Here is a 19,592-nt window from a genome sequence, read left to right as displayed (position 1 = left end):
TGCTCTACTGTCTAGTAACCAGGCTGTCTTTGCAAATAAGAAATTGTTCTTTATGTCTTGCCGGGTAAAATAAGGTTAAATCAAAAAAATAAATACATTTTGTGCTGTTCTGTGAAAGCCTATGTTTATTTCAGTTAAAAATGTGTCTTACTTTCACAGGTCTAACAGCCTAGAGAGCAAAGAGGCACATGCAGACCACATACATAGAGGAAACGTAAGTAACAGAATATCAATGAGCATTTTCTTACGCCTGACTTTTAGCCGTGTATGTAAAAATGCTGCTCCTCTACAAAGCAGCTTTAACCCAGATTATTCTTTGGGAATTTTTTGAGTCCTTGAGACAAAAGAGTTCTCTTGCTCCAACCTCCATCTCAGCGGAGAAGACAGGGTGGTACGGGAACGAGAGAATCAAAAGGCTGGAAATTCACGGCTGAGAATAAATGCTCGCTCTTCCCTGAGGTGATTTGTCTTTGCGCTCCTCTTTCTACAGATGTTAGACCCCTTTTTTAGTAAAGACCTGAGGTTCTTTGGTAGCACTTTGATATCCTGCTCGGATTCAATATGTGAAATAGAAGAGCCACTCCGTGACTTGGAGCACATCACAGTCTTTGAAGTCTGATCCAATTTTTGCTGCTCACCATTTGATGTTGAAAGGATGAAATGAGGAAAATGTACAGTTTTTGCCAGTAACTCTGCTGAGCATATGTAAGATTAAAAAAGCAAAATCCTTTGGAGGATGTACTTAGAAATGTTAAGCAGATTAATACTTTCCTATAGCTCTTTTATTCAGAGATAAAATTAAATATGAGAGGAAGTCTGTATGAGATGTTTTTTACCCTCACAATTAAGTCAGTGTGGTGCTGTTTGCTAGGAGGTAGGGCTACTAAAGGGGGATATGCAATTGCATTAGCATTTGATTAACATTGCAAAGCACATTAATGGGTTTGAGTTATATGAGTGCCAAATTGTAAATTGTAAATAAATGAATACAGCATCTACATGACTAAATAAAAAAAAAAAGCACCACATTGCATGGCTTGCTTTAACTTGTGTCTATTTATCCGGTGCTTTCATTGACATTGCTCTTCTGGGTGTGTTTTTTACGCCTACTCTTTCAAGGTTGGCCTCGACAGCCGAGACAGACAAGTGAAAGACATCAAGAGAGACAAAGGCAGAGCAGAAGACAGTGTAACGAAGCCTTGCAGGGAGACAGCTAGGCTGCGAGACATGCAGTGTAAACAAGGTAAGCCCGAGCACAGAGCTGGCGGGTGCAGGTAATTACACAAAGAGACAGCAGAAATCCTGCTTTAATGGATAAAGTGCCATTTTTAATACGGGGCCCCTTTCAACCTTTCATCCCAGCCAATCCTCCGCTGCCATTCTTTGTTGACAGCAAAAAGGGAGAAGCATTATGGGTGATCATTTCTGCGGTATTTTAATAACCCAGGTCAGCTCATCATAAACGTCTCATGGCAAGTGGGGGGGCTTTGGAAGTGGCACGAGCACTTCAAAGCTTTCATTCTCCCGCACGGCGAGCCCTTCACTAAGGATCTCATCAATGACTCTAATAGACCTGCACAGTAACGGTGACAAGAAAATACACAAACCCTGATTTGTTGAACATATGTTTGGTTTGCTTTTTGCCCCAGGCGATGAATTACATTAATTCCTGCTGCCTGGAAGGCTGAGTGGGTGGCTGCGCAGGGGGCCTCCGATTACGGCCGTCACCACTGGGGTAGCTTCGGTAATGGGTGCCCGGCCCTTCATTAATGTTATTAGAGGGGTATGAGGTAAGAGACGGAGGTGAACTAGCATTTAGCGGCGCGTCTGAGAGATTACGGGGATTAGACATGATAATGTAACACAGACAGGGCTCTCTAGCGGGCCCGGGATTAGTGTCAGCATGCCACAGCAGGTCTGGGTTAGATAGCGGCTAATTCGGTAATGCTGCATACAGGTGACCCCCGCTCCCAGGCATCACTGCTGCTGAAGGGAGGCAGTATTTGATGAATTTATAATGTCAGAGTGATTATGGAGGGAAACGCTGCAGTTAATGCCAGCATGGGGGCATTTTTCTCAAATGTATGTTTTGTCGTCCTGCGTCACCGGAGCTTCCCGTCATTCTCTAACACAGAGCTTTGGCACAACAGCTGAATTATTCTCTTGTTTTTGGTATTTCTTTGAAGTTTGACACCTGAGGTGAGGATATAGGATGGTTCATTTGATGTGTAAAAGTCATCCCTCCCCTTCATCTTAAAATTAGATGAAATATTCAGTATTTACACATCATTGCCGGATAACGTTAAAAGTAGAGCTTTTGAGCCATGAATCATCGCATATATATATATTAGCAATATTGCTCTACTTTGTACTGTATCACATAATGCACTAGTCACCAGGTTTTTGGGGTTGCAACCCCTGTATTTGGTCTCTGGCCTCAGTGTAGAAATGAGTTATGAGCTGCTCAGGTTGTTTTATGTGAAGGATTTCTAGAGGCATGGAGGTGAGAAAGTGTCAGCTTTTGACAAGAAAAAAGCAAAAATATGAAAAAGACAAAAGAACAAACCTGATTTTGTGTTTTTTCTTTTCTATCCTTTTGATCATTGCGATTTCTGTCTAGAATCAAAGAGAATTTCATCATTTTTCCAAAAGAAATCAACTTGTTTTGCAAGAATTTTCTAGAAATCTGTCTTGAAGAAAAGCAGGTTGCTGCTCTAGAATGAAGAAAAATTAAACTTGATTTTAGAAAATATGTTAAACTGATACTTTTATAAAAAGTGGAAATATTCTCAATGCACTAGCAAATTATCTTACTTGATTTAAGAACATAAGACTTTAAGCACTCGCATTACAAGCAGAAAGTACTTGGTAAGAAGAAGATTTTTGAATTGATCTGTTGGGGATAACTTAGTGCAACTTAAATTCTTATAATAATCCCATCTGCATCGTTTATTGCAGTAAGTCAAACACTCTCACTTCTTTTTGTTATTAGGTAAATTGAAGAGACTCTACGCTGACTGAATAAGCCTCGGGCACATGAATAATAATGTTTCATATCTGACAGTTCAGTTATATTCTGTTTAAATGTCCTGACAAAAAAGAGTCCTCTTCTGCCATGGGCTTTACTAATGCTTTACTTATTTTGTGGGGCGAGCACACAGATTTCAGGTATTCATCGCCGCCCCTTTTCCTGCCTCGTTTATGTTCCAAGGTCTGCTTGTGGCTCCAGCTTCTTTCAGGAAACCCCATTTGAATATGTTGAGGGAGGCCACGGTGGCTCAGGCACCCAGGGCACACTTTGATCCCCGCAGATCTGAGGGCCTTTTTTTTTCATCCCGAGGTTGAGCGAGTCATGGAAGCCTTGCCCTGCCAGATGTTTGGAGACCAGGCTCCTTCCTGTGTCTCATCCTGCTGTCGCCTCTGGTGATCGCGTCGGTTCTCTCGGGCTGGAGCCCGACCTGGAGTGTTTCAGGACACCAGTGTAGAAAAACAGAAAATTAGCCATGGAAATCGAATTACCCCTCCCCTGCAGACACTTGCACACACTCTACACGCTGCTCCCATTAATGCCAAAACACCGGGGCATGACCTGGAACCTCTCAATGCGTTTGACGGACGTTGGGTCTTTTCTACGTGATTTAACAAAGCCTAGTGTTGCAAGTGACGTGCTCAGCACAGTGTTTTCTTTCATGTGTGAAACAAAGCAGGCCAGGGAGTGAGATGATTTGGGTAGATGTCTGCTTCGCTGTATATCTGACACCAGACGAGGCAGCTATTCGCACTCTTTAGCAAAATACCCGCAGTGTTGCATTTTATGGTGGGAAGAGAGCATTAAAGCACTTTGTACTCCGGGCGCTCTCAGATGTCTGCAGCACAAACCTTTGATTTCCCATGTTTTGTCGGTGAAAAAGTTCCATGTGCACGGTGCAGCCTTGTAAGCTGCGCACTCAAGGCGATGTCACCTCTCGTCACCTGTCTCCCGAGTTTGAATATTAATACAACATGTTTGGAAATGAGTCACAGAGGCGTGTGCAGAAAGAAAGCCTTTGCTAGCAAGCGGCAGATACGATCAGAGTGCTGCTTACGCTCCTCAGCGTGGTAAACAGGATGGTGCTGAGGATCAGTCAGAGCTGACTTTATGGTTTATGAAAGCTGAGCTACTTATGTTAACAGGCTTTTTGAAGATTATAGTTGTGGTAAACATACATGTCAAGAGAGAGACAGCGATAAAGTGGAGCCACAACACAGAGACCAATTACCTCTGCGCCTTGGAAGATAGTTAACCTGGTGGTTTGAAGTGATGAGAAAAGAGAAAAATGAAAAGAATCGTTGAAGTTCATGTTGACTTATTGGTTATAGTTACGTCCCCTCGGTGCATAACATGGTACACTCAATAAGAATTGATTCTGTTCGTCGCCCCGAGCTCTCTGTGTGCTTTATAGCTGCGGCTGGGAGAGCTCGTTGGAAATGTGGACACTGTTTTACCCACACTGAGGTCAAACCCACACTCACCAGTACATCTCACTTTCCTCTCTTCTCGCCCCCCGCCCCCAGCTCTTAAACGTCTTCCCACATGTCCTCCCACAAGGTTTGCAGTCACCAGGTGCTGCTCCACAACCCACCACCACCACCAAAGCAGCAGCAGCAGCAGCATCACCATCTCAACATGCATCTGCCAGACAAATGGTCCACCCTCTCCGTGTTCTCTAGACAAATACGCTCCCACCCTCTCGCTGTCTCTCAGCCTTTTGATTGATCTGGCTGTCTCTGCATATTGCAGCGTCTCAACCGGATGCCTTCAGTTTTAGGCAAATTACAGGCTCGACGTAGCGGCAGCAGAGATTTGGAAGGGATAGGAAAGACTCAACTTAACGGAAGGAGTTGCCTCTGTCTGACGCTACCTACGTAATCCTCTTAATGTCAGTGGGAGTAGTTAACAGGATGTACTTCCAAACTACTCATCATCACAATTCCAACAGAATAATCTCCTCAGATGTAAAATCAAGGTGGAAAATGATGCTCCAAGTTCTCTGTAATTTTGCATGTGGATTGACTCATTTGATGTAGTTTAAGAAAGTTTTTTTTCTTACTAGTTTGTTATCGTTGTTGACAAAATACAGTTTTAAATCGTTAAATAAACCATATTTTATCTAATAAAATTAGGAGGGATCCCACCGATCAGCAGAGAAAAAGCTTAACGCCATTTATTTGCATATTTAATCTATTTTTGGCCTGGTTTCCTTGTCATTCATGTCTCCCTCCTCACTGCTTACTTTTTACTCATCCTGCCAGGTCACAGTTATAAATTACATGTATTATGTCCCTGACAAATGATTGACTTCCACAAAGTATAGAGATTTTTTCCTCCACACAAACATTTCTTTTTGGAGTCAAAGTTCCAAATCTGCTGTCAGAGGAAATGATTGATTTCAGTGTGAAAAATTGGTTGTAAGTAACAACATCCTCTGCTTGCATTAGTGAAAACAGATGCAGGAACCGCTCTCTTTTTTTCAGCATTATCTGCAGGACTCGACCAGTTTGTCTTATAATCTGAAGCATGTGAGTTGCTATTTAAGAACGATGTCCAAAATGACGAGAATGGTAATAAATCTCAGAAAAAGCTCTGAGAAGTTCTGGAAATCCTCTTCAGCTTCAGATATCTGTTTGGAGTCTTTGTTTGCAGCTGAGGAATAATGTCTGTGTTAGCATGCACACGTGCATGCGAATGTATGTGCGCACAAGTTTGAATGCATGTGTCTGGGTTTATGTGCACGTGCGTGTGTGTGTGTGTGTGTGTGTGTGTGTGTGTGCGCGTGTGTGAGTGTGTGTGAAGAGGCAGTTCTGAGGTAAAGAGAGGGGTCTGGGTTGCACATGCCTCATTTAGACATCAAAGGCCCCTGCTGATGATTTTTCCTTATAATCCATGCCTTTTGGTGCCTCTGCTCCCTCCATCTGAATAAACAAAGCCCAAGTGGTTCTCTGTGGTCTGGGAGAAGTCAGGTGATAGCAGCACATGATTTGGGAAGTAAATCGATACATCTCTAATTTATTCCACTAAAAATCCCTTTTAGCAGCCCTTTTATGTTGTTTCTGAGAAGCATTCTGATTTTCAAGGAGTTTCAAAGTGGTATTTAGAGATGTAATGCGAGTCATCTGCCGCTCTTTGAAAATGAAAGAAACACCTATCTCAAAAAGAATTCCAGCCCTTTTTATCTCAAGAAGCAAACATGTACAATATGTACGTCTCTCACCAAGAAGAGCAAACTCTGCTTGGCTTTCTTTTGATACGGAGAAATCAATATTGTATGAACCGCGCTGCCTCTGTATTCCCAGTCGACCATTATTCCTCCCCACCCCAAACAGCAGACATTACCCACGATCATTTAGCAAACCCCCGGTGTGAGCCACTGTCTGACCCCTTCCCAGCTCTGCCTGCCCATGTCCAAGCCGTGCGCTCGCATGCCAGAAGCCAGTTTGGCAGCCTCCTCGCCTGTAATATCTGCAGGAGCAGCATTCCTCTGGGGCTGGCCTGGATCAAATGGCAGCGATTTCCCAAACAGAGAGATGGGAGGCCTGACCCATCCTCTGATCTGCTGCATGCTCTAATCGCTGCAGGTCAGAATGGATAGATGGTGATGTGTCGGTAGATCTGTAGTGGTAGATCCAGCAGCTGAGTGATTTTAGGAAAACATCTAATTGAGATCTCAACTAAATTTGGCAATTGTGATTTAATATGCAAATATTTGCTGTAAACTCGCCCACAGCCTTGTACATGTGGTCTACATAGTATTAATCAAAATTTAATTGCACCAACCACAATCACAAATTTGTGTTTACATTAATGGAAACAGATGCAATAATTGACCTTGATGGCTTCTTTTGTTTCTTTTTTCTTTTGTCATTGAGTGGTGACTTGTTCAGTTTTTTATGAAAACAAAAATGAAAATGTGCAGTCACTCCAGCAACCCTGTGACACTGTTGTTGGGCACATTTTAGCTTTGAGCTACCTGCTAACACTTAGCAGGTATGATGTTTGCCATGTTCACCATCTTAGTTCAATGCGTTAGCGTTCTATTATTTGCTAATTTGTGCTAAACACAGAGCGCTTTGCAAGTATTTTGTCATAATCCAAAGTATTGAACCAATGAAATTTTGCCCTGATGATGGCGCTCGATGAAAAGACAGAACATCAACAAAGTGATTAGAGTTCATCCTGCAGGGATCATGAATGTCTGCATGAAGATTTAACCGCTCCCCATCCAATAGTTGTTGATATATTTCATCATCTGTACCAAACTGCCGATATCCTGATTTTGATACAATGACGTTCAGCCCTGCAGCAGACCTCGTCTTTTAGCGTCAGTCGAAGGTCTGAAGCAATCAAGGACTTCGTTCAAGGACGTTAGGATTCGTTATTTGTGATTGAGTGCTTTGATGCAATTTCAGGGGAATAAAACATTTGCTCATCAATTCCATTTCTGCATCATTAGCAGAACGATGTCCTACATACAGACATTGTTTAACTAAAGGTGCAAAACATTTTATTGATGCTGGTTAATTTTCTTTTCACCACAGCATGTCATGAAGATGCAGTAGCTCTGAGCAGCAGTGTGGTACAGTTTCTCACAGTGTAATATTTAAACCTAAGCGCTTTTGCTGCAGCCAAACCAAACTGCTTGATTAGAAGAAGTACACACGGGTTCTTTTTTCACAGCTATTTTCCTCAGTACATGAGATCTGTCCAAATATCCTCAAATATTCAGAGGCGACAAGGATTCACACAGTGGACGGTTAACACCTCTGAGGCTCGAGCAGATAAGATTCACGGTAAAAGTTAGCTAATATCTCAGAACTGACAGGAACTTTCTGGGCATTTACAAAGTGTGACTTTAGTAAACCTGTGCTGGTTTGAATAACATCAAGAAAGCCGAGGAAAGATGGGGGGTGTGGGGGTGTGGGGGGAGCTTGCTCTTTGATGTATAGGATTGAGATGTGATGAGGTCTGTTCAAAGTGAGTACAAAGTAGTGTTAAGACGGAAAAAGCAAATGCAGCTTTAGTCAAGGTAGAGAAGCCGAGGTAGCGAGAGATGATGAAGAAATGTCCTGTCTCACCCAGAAACGTAGGCAAAGAAGATGAAACGTTATCTGGCATTAAATATAGATGCTCCCTTGTAAAGGTGTCTTGGCTTTAAAACACACTTTTGTAACCTAGAAATTTTGAGACCCGGGGTGTGCGGCAGAGGAAGAATGCAATAAGCCTTCGTAATTGTCTTATGTTTGAATAATAAGTCATTATCTTTAGTAAGTCGTCAATAACATTTCACTTTCTGTGGTGCGATGAATAATTCATTCTTCAGTTCGCCGTTTTGAACAATCAGGGGAAACAACTTTACGCTGCCAAAGATTCAGTCATCTGCCGGAAGAGGAGCAGCAGAGAACAGAGAAGAGGTCGGTCAATGGGCAGGAGTCCGAACGTCTAAATGACTCTTTAACAGATTAGCCACAGCTCACATTTGTGTCGCTGGTGTCAGTCGGAAGCAGGAGGGTGAAAATCTACATCCAGAGACCCATAGATCTGCTGAGTCAGTGGAGGATTTTCAGTCATCGGTGTGCAAATGTACATTTTATAGGCCAGCTAACGGCTGTCACTTCACTTTAAAGGGTCAGTTAATCCAAATCACCACAAATCAAATTCTGTACTCTTCCAGTGCGTTGGGCTGACACAGATACCGTCTTACTTCAACAACTGGAAACAAAACCATCTGCAGTCAGCGCCACTGAGGTCATGTGAAAAAGCAAAGATTTTGATTCAGGTGGACTGTACCTTTGAGGGAAGAGTTCGACATTTTTATTTATTTGCTTTCTTATTAAGAGTCACATGAGTACATTGATCTTGCTCTCATGTCTGCACATTGGATTAGTTATCTTAGATTATTTTATCATAAAGACTGGAAACAAGGGGAAAGAGCTAGCCTGGCTCTGTCCAAACACAACAAAATCCAGCCCACCATCACCTATAAGACTCACAAATTAACACATTATATCTTGCTTGCTTAAAAATATCAAGTTGTGGTTTTACCTGGGTCAAATTATACCAAAATATAATGTGTTAATCTGTGAGTTTTATAGGTGATGGTGGTCTGATTTATTTATTTGGGACAGAGGCTAGCTGTTGGCTCCTGTTTCCAGTCTTTATGCTAAGCTAAGATAACTGGCTGCTCGCTGTAGGTTTGTATTTAGATGAAAGATATTAAAGTGGCATCAATCTTCTCATTTAACACCAATAAGCATCATTCCCAGAATGTGGAACTATTTCAAGAGCAAACCCTTATTTTATTGTGCAGTGGTTCCACTTCTCTCATTCGTCACGTTGACATCTTGTCTAATTTCAGTTGCAATACATTAAGAAGCAGCTGCTTGACCCTGATCTTGTTTATTGGCAAATAATTAGTTCCAAACCAGCAATATTCTATCTGGCTAATTGTAGACTCTTTGTTTGCTCGTGTACTCCAGGAAACTGTCTTTAGCAGAAAAGCAGCACCTTGTAAAAGACTAAAACAAACTAAAAGAACCACTCCAAACAACTTCCTCATTAAACTCCTCGTGAGGAGACGAGCCTCCAACCACAGCACTGCTAACTACTTCTTCAATTACAAGATACATCGATGTGTAATTCCTCCCTGAGACAAATGTTTGATGCATTAAAAAGAAATGCAATTCCTCTAGTCAGACTAACTGTATTAAACTGTCTCACCTCTTTTCAAGCATTATTTAAATACTGTATGTACTCTCAGGCTCTGACCAAAGTACTCTAAACATTATATGATTACACATTGATGCAGTATTATTGTAACAACTCGTACACCTTGACTGAAATCAATACAATTGTACCGACTTTCTAAGTAAGCATCTCAGCAGGTGGCTGTTGAACACGCTTAAACTTTGTGCGTGATTTCTGGAGATGGTCACAGCTGTCATGCACATATTGTAACTGGCACTGCGGTAGTTTTCACTCGTTTCTAGTGTGAAGGAACGGCGAGATCCGATCTGAGCCTCAGTGGAAGCGCATTCAAGGATCACTTTTCGCTGTCTTTGTGGGTTTTGGTCACAGAACTGTGGAAGTGTTTCCAGCACCACACGCCGCAGTCACACCTCTACCTCTTGTATTGCAGCTATTTAGCAAATCGAACTGTCTTCTGCTGTGCACCTGTGAGGGCAGATATAATTAGACGTGGTTTATGTTTGTGGTTTCACGTAACGTTAAGCTGCTATTGAGTCAGCTCATCGATGAAATTACATAATCTCAAACCCCAAACCGAAGTAGATTTAAAAGGTTTCTGCCACTTTGTCACACGAGGGTGCAGATTTCCAAAGTGGAGGGCAGAATCTGTTTGCGGCTGCTGTCATCACCATCGGTATCATGTTGGTGCTTGTTGTTGTTTTGCTTGGTTGGATCACTGCCCTAATTTTTCCTCTGTTGCAGGTCCAGTGATGAAGCTGCAGCAGAGAACTCCTCGCCGGCGGGGCCAGCAGCCCAAGCTGCTCAACAGCCCCGAAGACAGCCTCTACTACAACCAGCTAAATGTGAGTTCAAAGTGCCGATAAAGGCCTTTGTCTGACTTTGGTTCCACATGATAATACAATTAAACCTACCTGTGCCAGACCCTGGAGCCCCACCCCCACGCTTCTCTGCCTCTTGTCTTGAACATGTGCTTATGCTCTTTATCTGTTGCTTTCATGTCAGGATGTCTGCCTTCACGGTGAATAATTGATGTGGTTTATCAAAGCTGAGCAAGATGCATGCTTCATCAGACTCACTTGAGCCCTTTGATCAGAAAAAATTATGCTGTGACTTCTGATATTATCAGCATCTGCTCGCATTCAACACAAAATCACTTTGAATTAAAAATTAATGACTCTCTGCTCATCTTTTGACTGTGTGCTCTTGGCCCTTTCCTCAGAGAACTCTGGATTACCAGGGGAGCAAGAGGAAGCCGAGAAAACTTGGGTAAATAACTGCTTTCCTACTTACAGCAACTCTAAACAGAGCAGGCCCTTTGTGGAATAGGAGAATCCAGAAATGGAGTTGTTTTCTTATAATGTAAATGGAGAGCTGAAAATAACAGGCTTTTTATGAGCGGTTGCTCTGCGCCATTAGAGCGGGGGTTACATATTAAGGCTTTGTCAGCATGCTAATTTTAATTGTTGAAGGTCTGACTGGTATTTGTGCTATGAATGACGTCCTGCTTCACATCGGTGTGCTTAAGAAAAGCAAATATGCTCAAGCAAATATTGTTTTTACTCAATAATATCTACTTTTTCCGCATCGAGACTGTTCTGCATCCCAGTTACTTCTCACTGCTTTCTTGTCTTCTTTCCCAACACAGTCAAATCAAAGTGCTGGATGGAGAAGATGAGTACTACAAATTACTGTCAACTGTGGAGTCAATCCCCGAGGAAGAGTACACGACCGCCCCCCCCTCCCACCCTTTCTAGCGGGCCCCTCGTCAGTCAGAGCTGAGCCTTACAACCATGTCGACCGGTAAGACAGACGCACCAGACATGTAGACAGACACTCCAAAGAGCATCCTCAGTGTTGGATGTGCTGTGGTACGTGAAGCGAACAGCCGCAGTGCAGAATAAGCGACCTGTGCATGTGATGCCCTCAGCTGTTAATCCAAAGTGGCTGGAAAGGAACGACTTACTCATTGGTGATATTAATACAATAGTCTTCTTTTAGCATTGTGATGTTTTCTTTGTAGTAAGACACCACAGTTCCTCCATCTCAGCTGAGGTTTTATAGCCAGAATGCTCGATTATACAGATGTCACATTTAGCAATGAGAGGGGCTGCGGACGTCTTCCTCCTGCATGTACTGACCTTTACTCTTTACCTCTCAATGTTATAGTATCACTGTGGTGCTTCTCAGCGTTCTGGAGGCTTAAATCCTGCAATCAATGAGAAATTATTATTCATCTTACAAACTGCTGTGAAAGGATCCAGATGTTGCGTCAATCAATAAATTAATGACATCACACGTAACACAAACAATACAGCATGTGATGCACTGCGAGGGGAGGTTTCATCCATAAAGAACAATTCACAAAGTCACAATGAAACACTTCAATGCTAAGCTTTCATGTTATGTCAGATGTTTAAGCTCGTTTGTTCTTATCATCCACTAATTATTGTATTCATTAATAATAATGACGAATGCCTGAGACAAAAGAAATGTCTTTAAATTACTTCTTGTCATCGTTTGTTTGACCACCTGTCAAAAAATCCAAATATTCAGTTTACCATGAAGCGAACTGCAATCAAATCCTTGGATTTTTAAAGCTTTAACCAGCTGATGTTTTGGCATTTTATCTCAATAAATGACAACAATAACAGCACTTTCTTAAAATTAGAACAATCATTGATAATTTTTTTGTCAGTTAATTAATCTGTTATCTTTGCAGCATTGCTCCATATTTGCAGTAAGAGACCCTTCACCTCGCAGGCAGCGTGTTTCTGAACTTGGTGGTGTTAACCTGGCTGGGAAACATCTACCCATTTTTAAGCATTATGTCTATTGTCTAAGACGGATCCAGAGACAAATCCCTCTGAAAGCCCAGACTCTCCCTGCGAGTTCTCCCACAGCGAGCTGCCTGTAGTTAGAGGGGCTTTGTGCTGTCTGAGTGCTGGAATCACCACACATAGCCCCACAGAGGCAGAGCTAGACCTCACTTTGAATTTCATCCTAAATACAGGAATTTTCTTTTAAGATGTGAAGTGTCGGAAATGCAGGGCTGGCGAGTTGATTTGTGGAGCTTTTTTTTTTTTCTTTTCAATTTGCATATCATTTACTGCATCTCCCTTTGTTGACACCCGAGGGCCTGAGAGGAGATTTTGATCTTAATAGGAAGAGTAGGGTGGTATGACTGAGGATCTCATCCTCCTTATACTCAGCGGGGAAAACATTAGAGCTCTGCCTAGATAGCGAGACCGGCTTCACTTTGGTTCAGGTTCACATGGATCCTGGTGGGTTTAAAGAGGCCCAAAGTGCTCGTCAAATCCCACCGCTCAGGACGGTGAGGGTCAGACTCAGGTTGAGTCACTAGTTATGTGTGTTATTTCTCCTTTTTTTAATCATGTGGAATACAAGTCATTCTGTTAGATGCCTCCTCCTTAAATGTAATTAAAAGAAGGTGCATGTGAAATTTAAGATGATACATGGTTTCAAGTCCATTTGACATCACTGTGGTTTTAAGCCTGTCATCTTCCAACCACAACTATGCTGCGTTGAACAGCCACAGTGTTTGTCGTGGTACAGTTAATCCAAAATGTTTCACAACCTCTGCATGGTGCTGGAAGAAGTATTTAGATCTTTTGCTTTAAAAGTAGCCGTTGCGAGTGAAAGTCCTGCATTCAATGTTGCTTAAAAGTACGAGAGCACAAGCAGTAAAATCTACACGAAGTACAGATTTTGATGCAAAAACTGACTCCTCCTGTTACATTACTATCTTGTGATATTATTGTCTTGTCATCATTGGAGTGTTATTACTGATGCATTGATGCGTAATCAGGATTTTACATCACAGTTAGTTGAGGTGGGGCTCATTTTAAATTAACTGTAATCTATGAAAATGCTTTGTATTTAATAAGCTCATCATAGGTTTTGTATACAACAGCTTCATCTGCAAAAGAAGTAGTAAGCACAGCTGTTGCATAGATGTGGTTGAATAAAAAGTACAATATTTCTCTTTGAATTCTAGTGACATGTAAGTATTAAGCACCATAAAATAGAATCTTATTACAAGACGATGAAAAGATGTAACGCACAACGCAGCTCTTTTTTATTGAAATTTGAAAACAGTATTTATCTAGAAATGTTATTTTGTATATCGATAATGGATGGTTCCAATTATTTGTGGACAACTGTTTCTAAAATAAAAAGTCAGATGTTGTTGGAAATCAGCTGTTTCCAGGATCAAATTAGCTCACATAAGGAAGCCACATCGACAATGAAGTCCTAGTCTTTTCAATTTATTGTCATATTTAACTCTGGAAAAAAAATAATTCAAAGAGTAATACCCCAGACCACTGGCAGTGTTATAATGTGGTGTCACAGTTAGTTCTGAAGCATTTCACCTCCGGTCTTAGCCACAGATCCTGCAATAATTAAAATCCTCGTTGTGCATTACTCCCTTGCTGGGATAGTTGGCTCCTCTGAAGAGCAGTCTGAAATAGGTCACCCCAGCACCCTGTAGTGCATCTTAAAAGTACACTGAATCAATTAAGTGTGATCATGCTCCCTTGATTATTTTGGCCCTGTTTTTACCACGGAGAGGAATTTCAAATAGGCTCTCTAGTTTGAATAACAAGGTTGGACTGTGGTGACAAATGGTTCCAGAGTGGGTGTTTCTTCCCCTGTTTTTCTCTGCCAAATTAACTCCCTGGCTGATTGCCTGCTTTAGCATATGAGAGGAGGTGAGCGGAGGTGTGGAGGTAATTGCCTTGGTTAGCTGATTATGTGTTGCAAAAGGCAAATGTTATGAAATACTGTCGTCACTCTTGTGAAAGATGTTCTGACCTAATGAACCGAAGCGCCCGCGTTTGCTCGGACTCCTGGTCGTCTTTAGGGGTCCGCGGGCAGGACGCTGAGGGTGAGACGCAGCATCAACTCAACGTTCAAGGCCTGACACCTCTGTTCTCTTTAATGCGTCTTCGTAAATCCAGCTCCCTCTTGTTTTTCCTCATTAAATCTGACAACATCTGGTGCACGAGAGACGGCTGCTTTAATGTGGCCAACGTTACTGCTGGTGTTATTCTTGCCATTTTAGCTATTTGCTTCACGTGCAGCACTTTCATTTAAGCCACATCCGAGGGAGCCTCAAACAGCGTTATCCAAAGTTTTAAACCACCTTTACGAAAATCACTCGAGCTGCAGCCTTAACAAATGATGAAAAGCTTTTATTTTCTAAAGAAGCATACTTACCTTTTCACCTAATAGTGATGTCTCACTTCAAAGAGAGAACACGATTAGGCCAACATTGTCCTGTTTCTATATCCTCTGAGTTCAAAGGGAGAGTTTGAATACCTGTATTTCATGTGCAGCCTTTTCAAATACTGTTTTAATGCAGTTTACGTGCTTGTCAGTTTTCCACCACAGTAGAATATATCTCACTATATTATGACTGCGTACCTCAGTTTTCTGAGTAAAGAATTAATGCAGAGCTTTGTTTTGCAATAGTTTTTATTCCCACCAACTTCAAGGACAGAGGACGAGCAAGACATCCAGAACGGCTACAAACTTAGTACCGCGATGCGCTTTGCTGGCTAATGATTGGTGCCAAAGAAAGCAGCATAGCATGAGCGTCACCCAGATGTCAGATGTGTGTTGAGGGCTCTGAGCAAAAGCACATTCCCTAAAGACGGCATTAATAAAGAAACTGGTTGAGCCGGGTAGAGACAGAGAGTGAGAGGCAGAGAGGAAGAAGGAGATAAAAGAGTCTGTTGAGTACATACATCAAAGGTCTCTTAATGACAAGGGATGCCATTAGGGTTACAGTGGCTTTTGTTTCAGCTTCCTCACACCTGCAGTTTGTTGAGGGTGCTCTGTGCACTGTTTTGTTGTTAACATTTGCATGAATATAAGATGCATGCATGAGGAGATAAGAGTTTGTTGCCGGCTGCTAATCTTGGTGGTGACCAAATGTTTTGGTCAGAATTACGGTTTCCTTTTTATTTGCATAAGAGAGATGTAACCATTCATTTGCTTCCTTGTGTAAAGAGGGGTTAAGCCAGAAAAGGCTTACATAGAACAATAGAAACAGTATGGAAAAGCTGTTATCCTGTACACCATGAAATTTATTGACTTAAAAGTTTTCTTGGTGCCTCCGGTGCTGGAATGGGATTTGACAAATCAGAGCGTGAAATTGTGATTAGCCTCTCTCAGTTTGTAGACGGAGCGGGGCACTAGCAGACTTGGCATGGCCAAAGGTGTAACCTGTTTTGTTTTGCCCCGGTGCTGCTTTCCCAGATGGTGGGACCAGCTGCCGTTGAATAAACGCTGGACGGGTAACAGTGTGAGAATTACCACGGCCTTGTTTCAGTTTGGGATGCATAACAGAAAGCTTGTCTTTTTGCCACTGCCAGGAGGAGCAGAGACGTATCACCTGGTGCTCAACCAAACGACCTTTCGATTGAGGTCAGAATAAAGTACAGTCTGGTATAAATGTTTTAAAATCTGTGCAGCAGCTCCTGGATGTTTGTGTGGTGGAAGCAACTTTCCTCTTCTGAATTTTATTTTCAATATTTACTCAAATTAACACATTTACATCGATTATGTAGCCCAGCGCAACATGCAATCTTGCTGTAATGCTGAAGGAAAGATACAAACCTGAACAAACTGATGAAAAAGTATCAAAAATAACTCTGCCTCGTGTTTTGAAAAAGCTAAGAACAACCTGTTGTGTACGGTTGAAGCATTCGTAGACTACAATATTTCAAATTTCCAACAATTACATCATTGCGTACCTAAAGTTGCAAGAAGCATGTAGCTGCTCTTATTATAAGTGCTCTGGCGCAATAATACCTCAAAAGTAGCATCTAAAGTGTAAGAATATGGAAGAATTTAAGTGTGATTAAAACATAAATCACCTGTTCTCATGACTGGTGATGAGATCGTTTCATTGTAATGTTTCCTGCGAGGGCACTGCAGGCTGTAACCTGGTATATCATCATAGAGAGGGGGAGAGTTTCCCTCTCCAGGGCTGGATTAACGCATCCAGGGTGGGCTGAGAGAAGGTAAAATGACCTGTCCCGCCCTGCGTGACCCCAGGCCAACCCTGCACATTGCCAAAGCTTTGCTCTTTGCCCTTGAATATGCAGAGATCCCCAGCTTCATAGACTCGGAGGAGAGCGGGAGGAAAAAAAAAGAGTTGTATCGCATTGCAGGGAAAATTAGTGAGACCAAAGTTGGAGTTTCTGTGTGTTGGGGGCTGCGAACAATGGCAGCATTCTGTCAGACAGCAACTTCAAAGGTCGGTTGAGTGACTGCTCTGAGTTATACTTTGTTGTAGATCACTGAGGAAATTCACAGATGTTTTCTCATACGAGACACCATTATAGCGGCTCAAGTACCCAGTAGCCTCGAGCGTCTCTCCCTCCCCCCATCCCTCTCTCTCTCTCCCTCTCTCTCTCCCACACACACTCAAACTCACTCTCACTCTCACATTCTCCCCACCTCCCCTCCCACTCCCCCACCCCACCCTCATCCCCATCTCTGATATCTCTCGTATGAGACAGATGTGGAACCTGTTTTCGCTTCAACTGTCCAGAGAATATGGAGAGTTAAAAAAGGGTTCGTGTTGTGGCGTTGCCCCCTAACTCTGTCGAATCCACCGTTCTCTACGTCCATTCGTTCAAAATGTCAAGATCACTTGCAGCTCTGCTTTCAAAGACGCATTCGGGGTCAGTGCAATATGTAGAAAATTGCTCAAATAAAATTGAAAGCTGAACAGTGATGGTGGTTCTTCTCTCTCTCCTGCAGACTGCCTTCTTCAACTCTGAACTGGACCTGAACCAAAACAAACACAGCAACACATTTCATCTATTGTATATTTTTATTTATTTCTAGAAAGTGGTGTTTTATATGAGTCAAATAAATGTGTTTAAACTGCTGACTTCTGACTATTGTTTCTTGTGTTAGTGGTAATCGATGGTCCTTTTCACATCTGATGCAAAACTGTGAAAATTATGGCAAATAGAGAAACATAATTTATCCAACACAATGGGATCAATCTCTCTTTAGATTTGTTTTATTTACAATAATCAAAACAACACTTTCCAAAAGTCTTCTTTGTCTTTTTTGGGGCCTATTGCACAGAAATTAACATTTCTGATCAAAATAGGAATTTGAGCCGAGTTTCATACATGTCGACAAACACCTGCTTCAGTTTTTAGATCCAACTGTGTGAGTTTTGCTTCGTGTAACTGCGAGACCCTTATCATCGTCTTCTTCTTAGATATTCTGCAAATGCCTAATTGCAGCTTCATACATGTCTCCAGCTCTTAACAGTATTTCTGTTGTCTTGCTGTCTGCTTTAAAGTACTGCATGAAATACACGGACTGCTTCCATGTTCAAACCTATGAGAGTACAGGCAGAAAACTACTGCAGTGGGGGTTCCTCCAAGTTAATTTTCCCATCAAAAGCCGCAGGAAATATTTCTTTTAGCCAAACCACTGCTGAGGTGACCCTGTAAAACTTGAGGCATAGCCATAAGACGGTAAAGGTTTGGAGCAAGTAAATTACCTCAGGGACTGGACATTGTGTCAAGCACACAGTCATGAATTTCTTACAAACTATATCAAAGTCCTGCTCAGCCACATCCATCCTTCAGGTGGAGTCCCATTGAGATGCATTAAAATGGAAGAACTTGCATTTAAGGCTGAACCGAGTTTCTCAAAGGAAGGTATCGATAATTTGGTAATGCTGATGGTTCACAAAATTCATGCAGTTGTCATATATGGCTGGAATTTGCCTTTACCTAGCATGACTGCTCACATGTAGAGCAGATTTAAGTGAAAATCCACCTTAAATCAGATTTGATGTCTGCTATTTTAATGTTCGCAAATCACTGCAGCCTCTCAGGATCATAGAAAAATCTTCATTCTGTTTTAGGGTGGATTCTCCTTTTATTTGAATAGTTGTCTGGTTTGACATAAGAGAGCAGATGACAACATCTGACATTTATCTGACATTTAAACCTGGCAGCACTTTTCTGCACAAATACAAACTTTTAGAGAAACTATAAAAATGTTGACTACACTGATGTCTGAGCTGGCCAGTAAATTAACTGGTAACCAGTTTAAAGCTGTTAGGCATTTTTATAATTCTCTTTTCACCTGTTTTGAGCACCAATTTGTCAAAATCCTTCATTTCAAATTGCATACAGTGAATACATGTACACCAATAAGTAGATTTCACAGTAAAACGATTTTGGTACATGTTCTTAAAAGGCATTCTTTATAAATTATTTATAAGTAGTAACTAACAGCTTTATAAATGTTTAGTAAATCATTTACAGTTGCTTTATAAATCAGCTATAATCCAGCAATGCAAACAATTTTTGGGTTGCCAAGTCATGAAAACCCCTTTTGCTGTTGTTTATCATCTTAGATTTGTGTAAAAAACACTTTATTAATGGCGTATTAAAATACTACACACCTGAAAGCTTGGTAGAAAGTGAGACACCTGGGACTATTTATGAAAATTTTACTACATTTACAACTAGATTATTACTCATAGAAAAGAAACTCCAGTGGAAAGAGTTTTTCACAACCTGGCAACCCAAAAAACTTGTTCTTACTGATCTAAAAAACCATTCAGTCACTTTATAATTCTCTTTTCACCTGTTTTGAGCTCCTTTGTCTCAAAATCCTTTAATGTCAAAATGCACAAAGTGAATACATGTACAGTATCTAGCTAGTAGTAACTAACAGCTTTCTAAATGGTTAATAAATAATTTACTGATGCTTTATAGATCATTTGGGATCCACTTATAAGAACTTAATAATGTTGATAAGTTTTGGGTTGCCAGGTTGT

General features: G+C 41.5%; 1 protein-coding gene across 1 annotated transcript in view; it reads left to right on the top strand.

Annotated features, from left to right (window-relative positions):
* Positions 1-17,632, top strand: part of myo3b (myosin IIIB) — a 64,568-nt gene extending 46,936 nt beyond the window's left edge. The window contains exons 33-39 of the mRNA XM_041951066.1: positions 160-214; positions 376-459; positions 1,120-1,243; positions 10,484-10,584; positions 10,962-11,008; positions 11,388-11,542; positions 17,537-17,632. Of these exons, the coding sequence (XP_041807000.1) occupies positions 160-214; positions 376-459; positions 1,120-1,243; positions 10,484-10,584; positions 10,962-11,008; positions 11,388-11,496 (520 nt within the window). The 3' untranslated portion in view covers positions 11,497-11,542; positions 17,537-17,632. The remainder of the gene's footprint in view (positions 1-159; positions 215-375; positions 460-1,119; positions 1,244-10,483; positions 10,585-10,961; positions 11,009-11,387; positions 11,543-17,536) is intronic.
* Positions 17,633-19,592: the final 1,960 nt, after the last annotated feature.

Source organism: Chelmon rostratus, chromosome 13, assembly GCF_017976325.1.
Source record: "Chelmon rostratus isolate fCheRos1 chromosome 13, fCheRos1.pri, whole genome shotgun sequence".
Classification (NCBI taxonomy): domain Eukaryota; kingdom Metazoa; phylum Chordata; class Actinopteri; order Chaetodontiformes; family Chaetodontidae; genus Chelmon; species Chelmon rostratus.
This window is presented reverse-complemented; position numbering and strand designations above follow the sequence as displayed.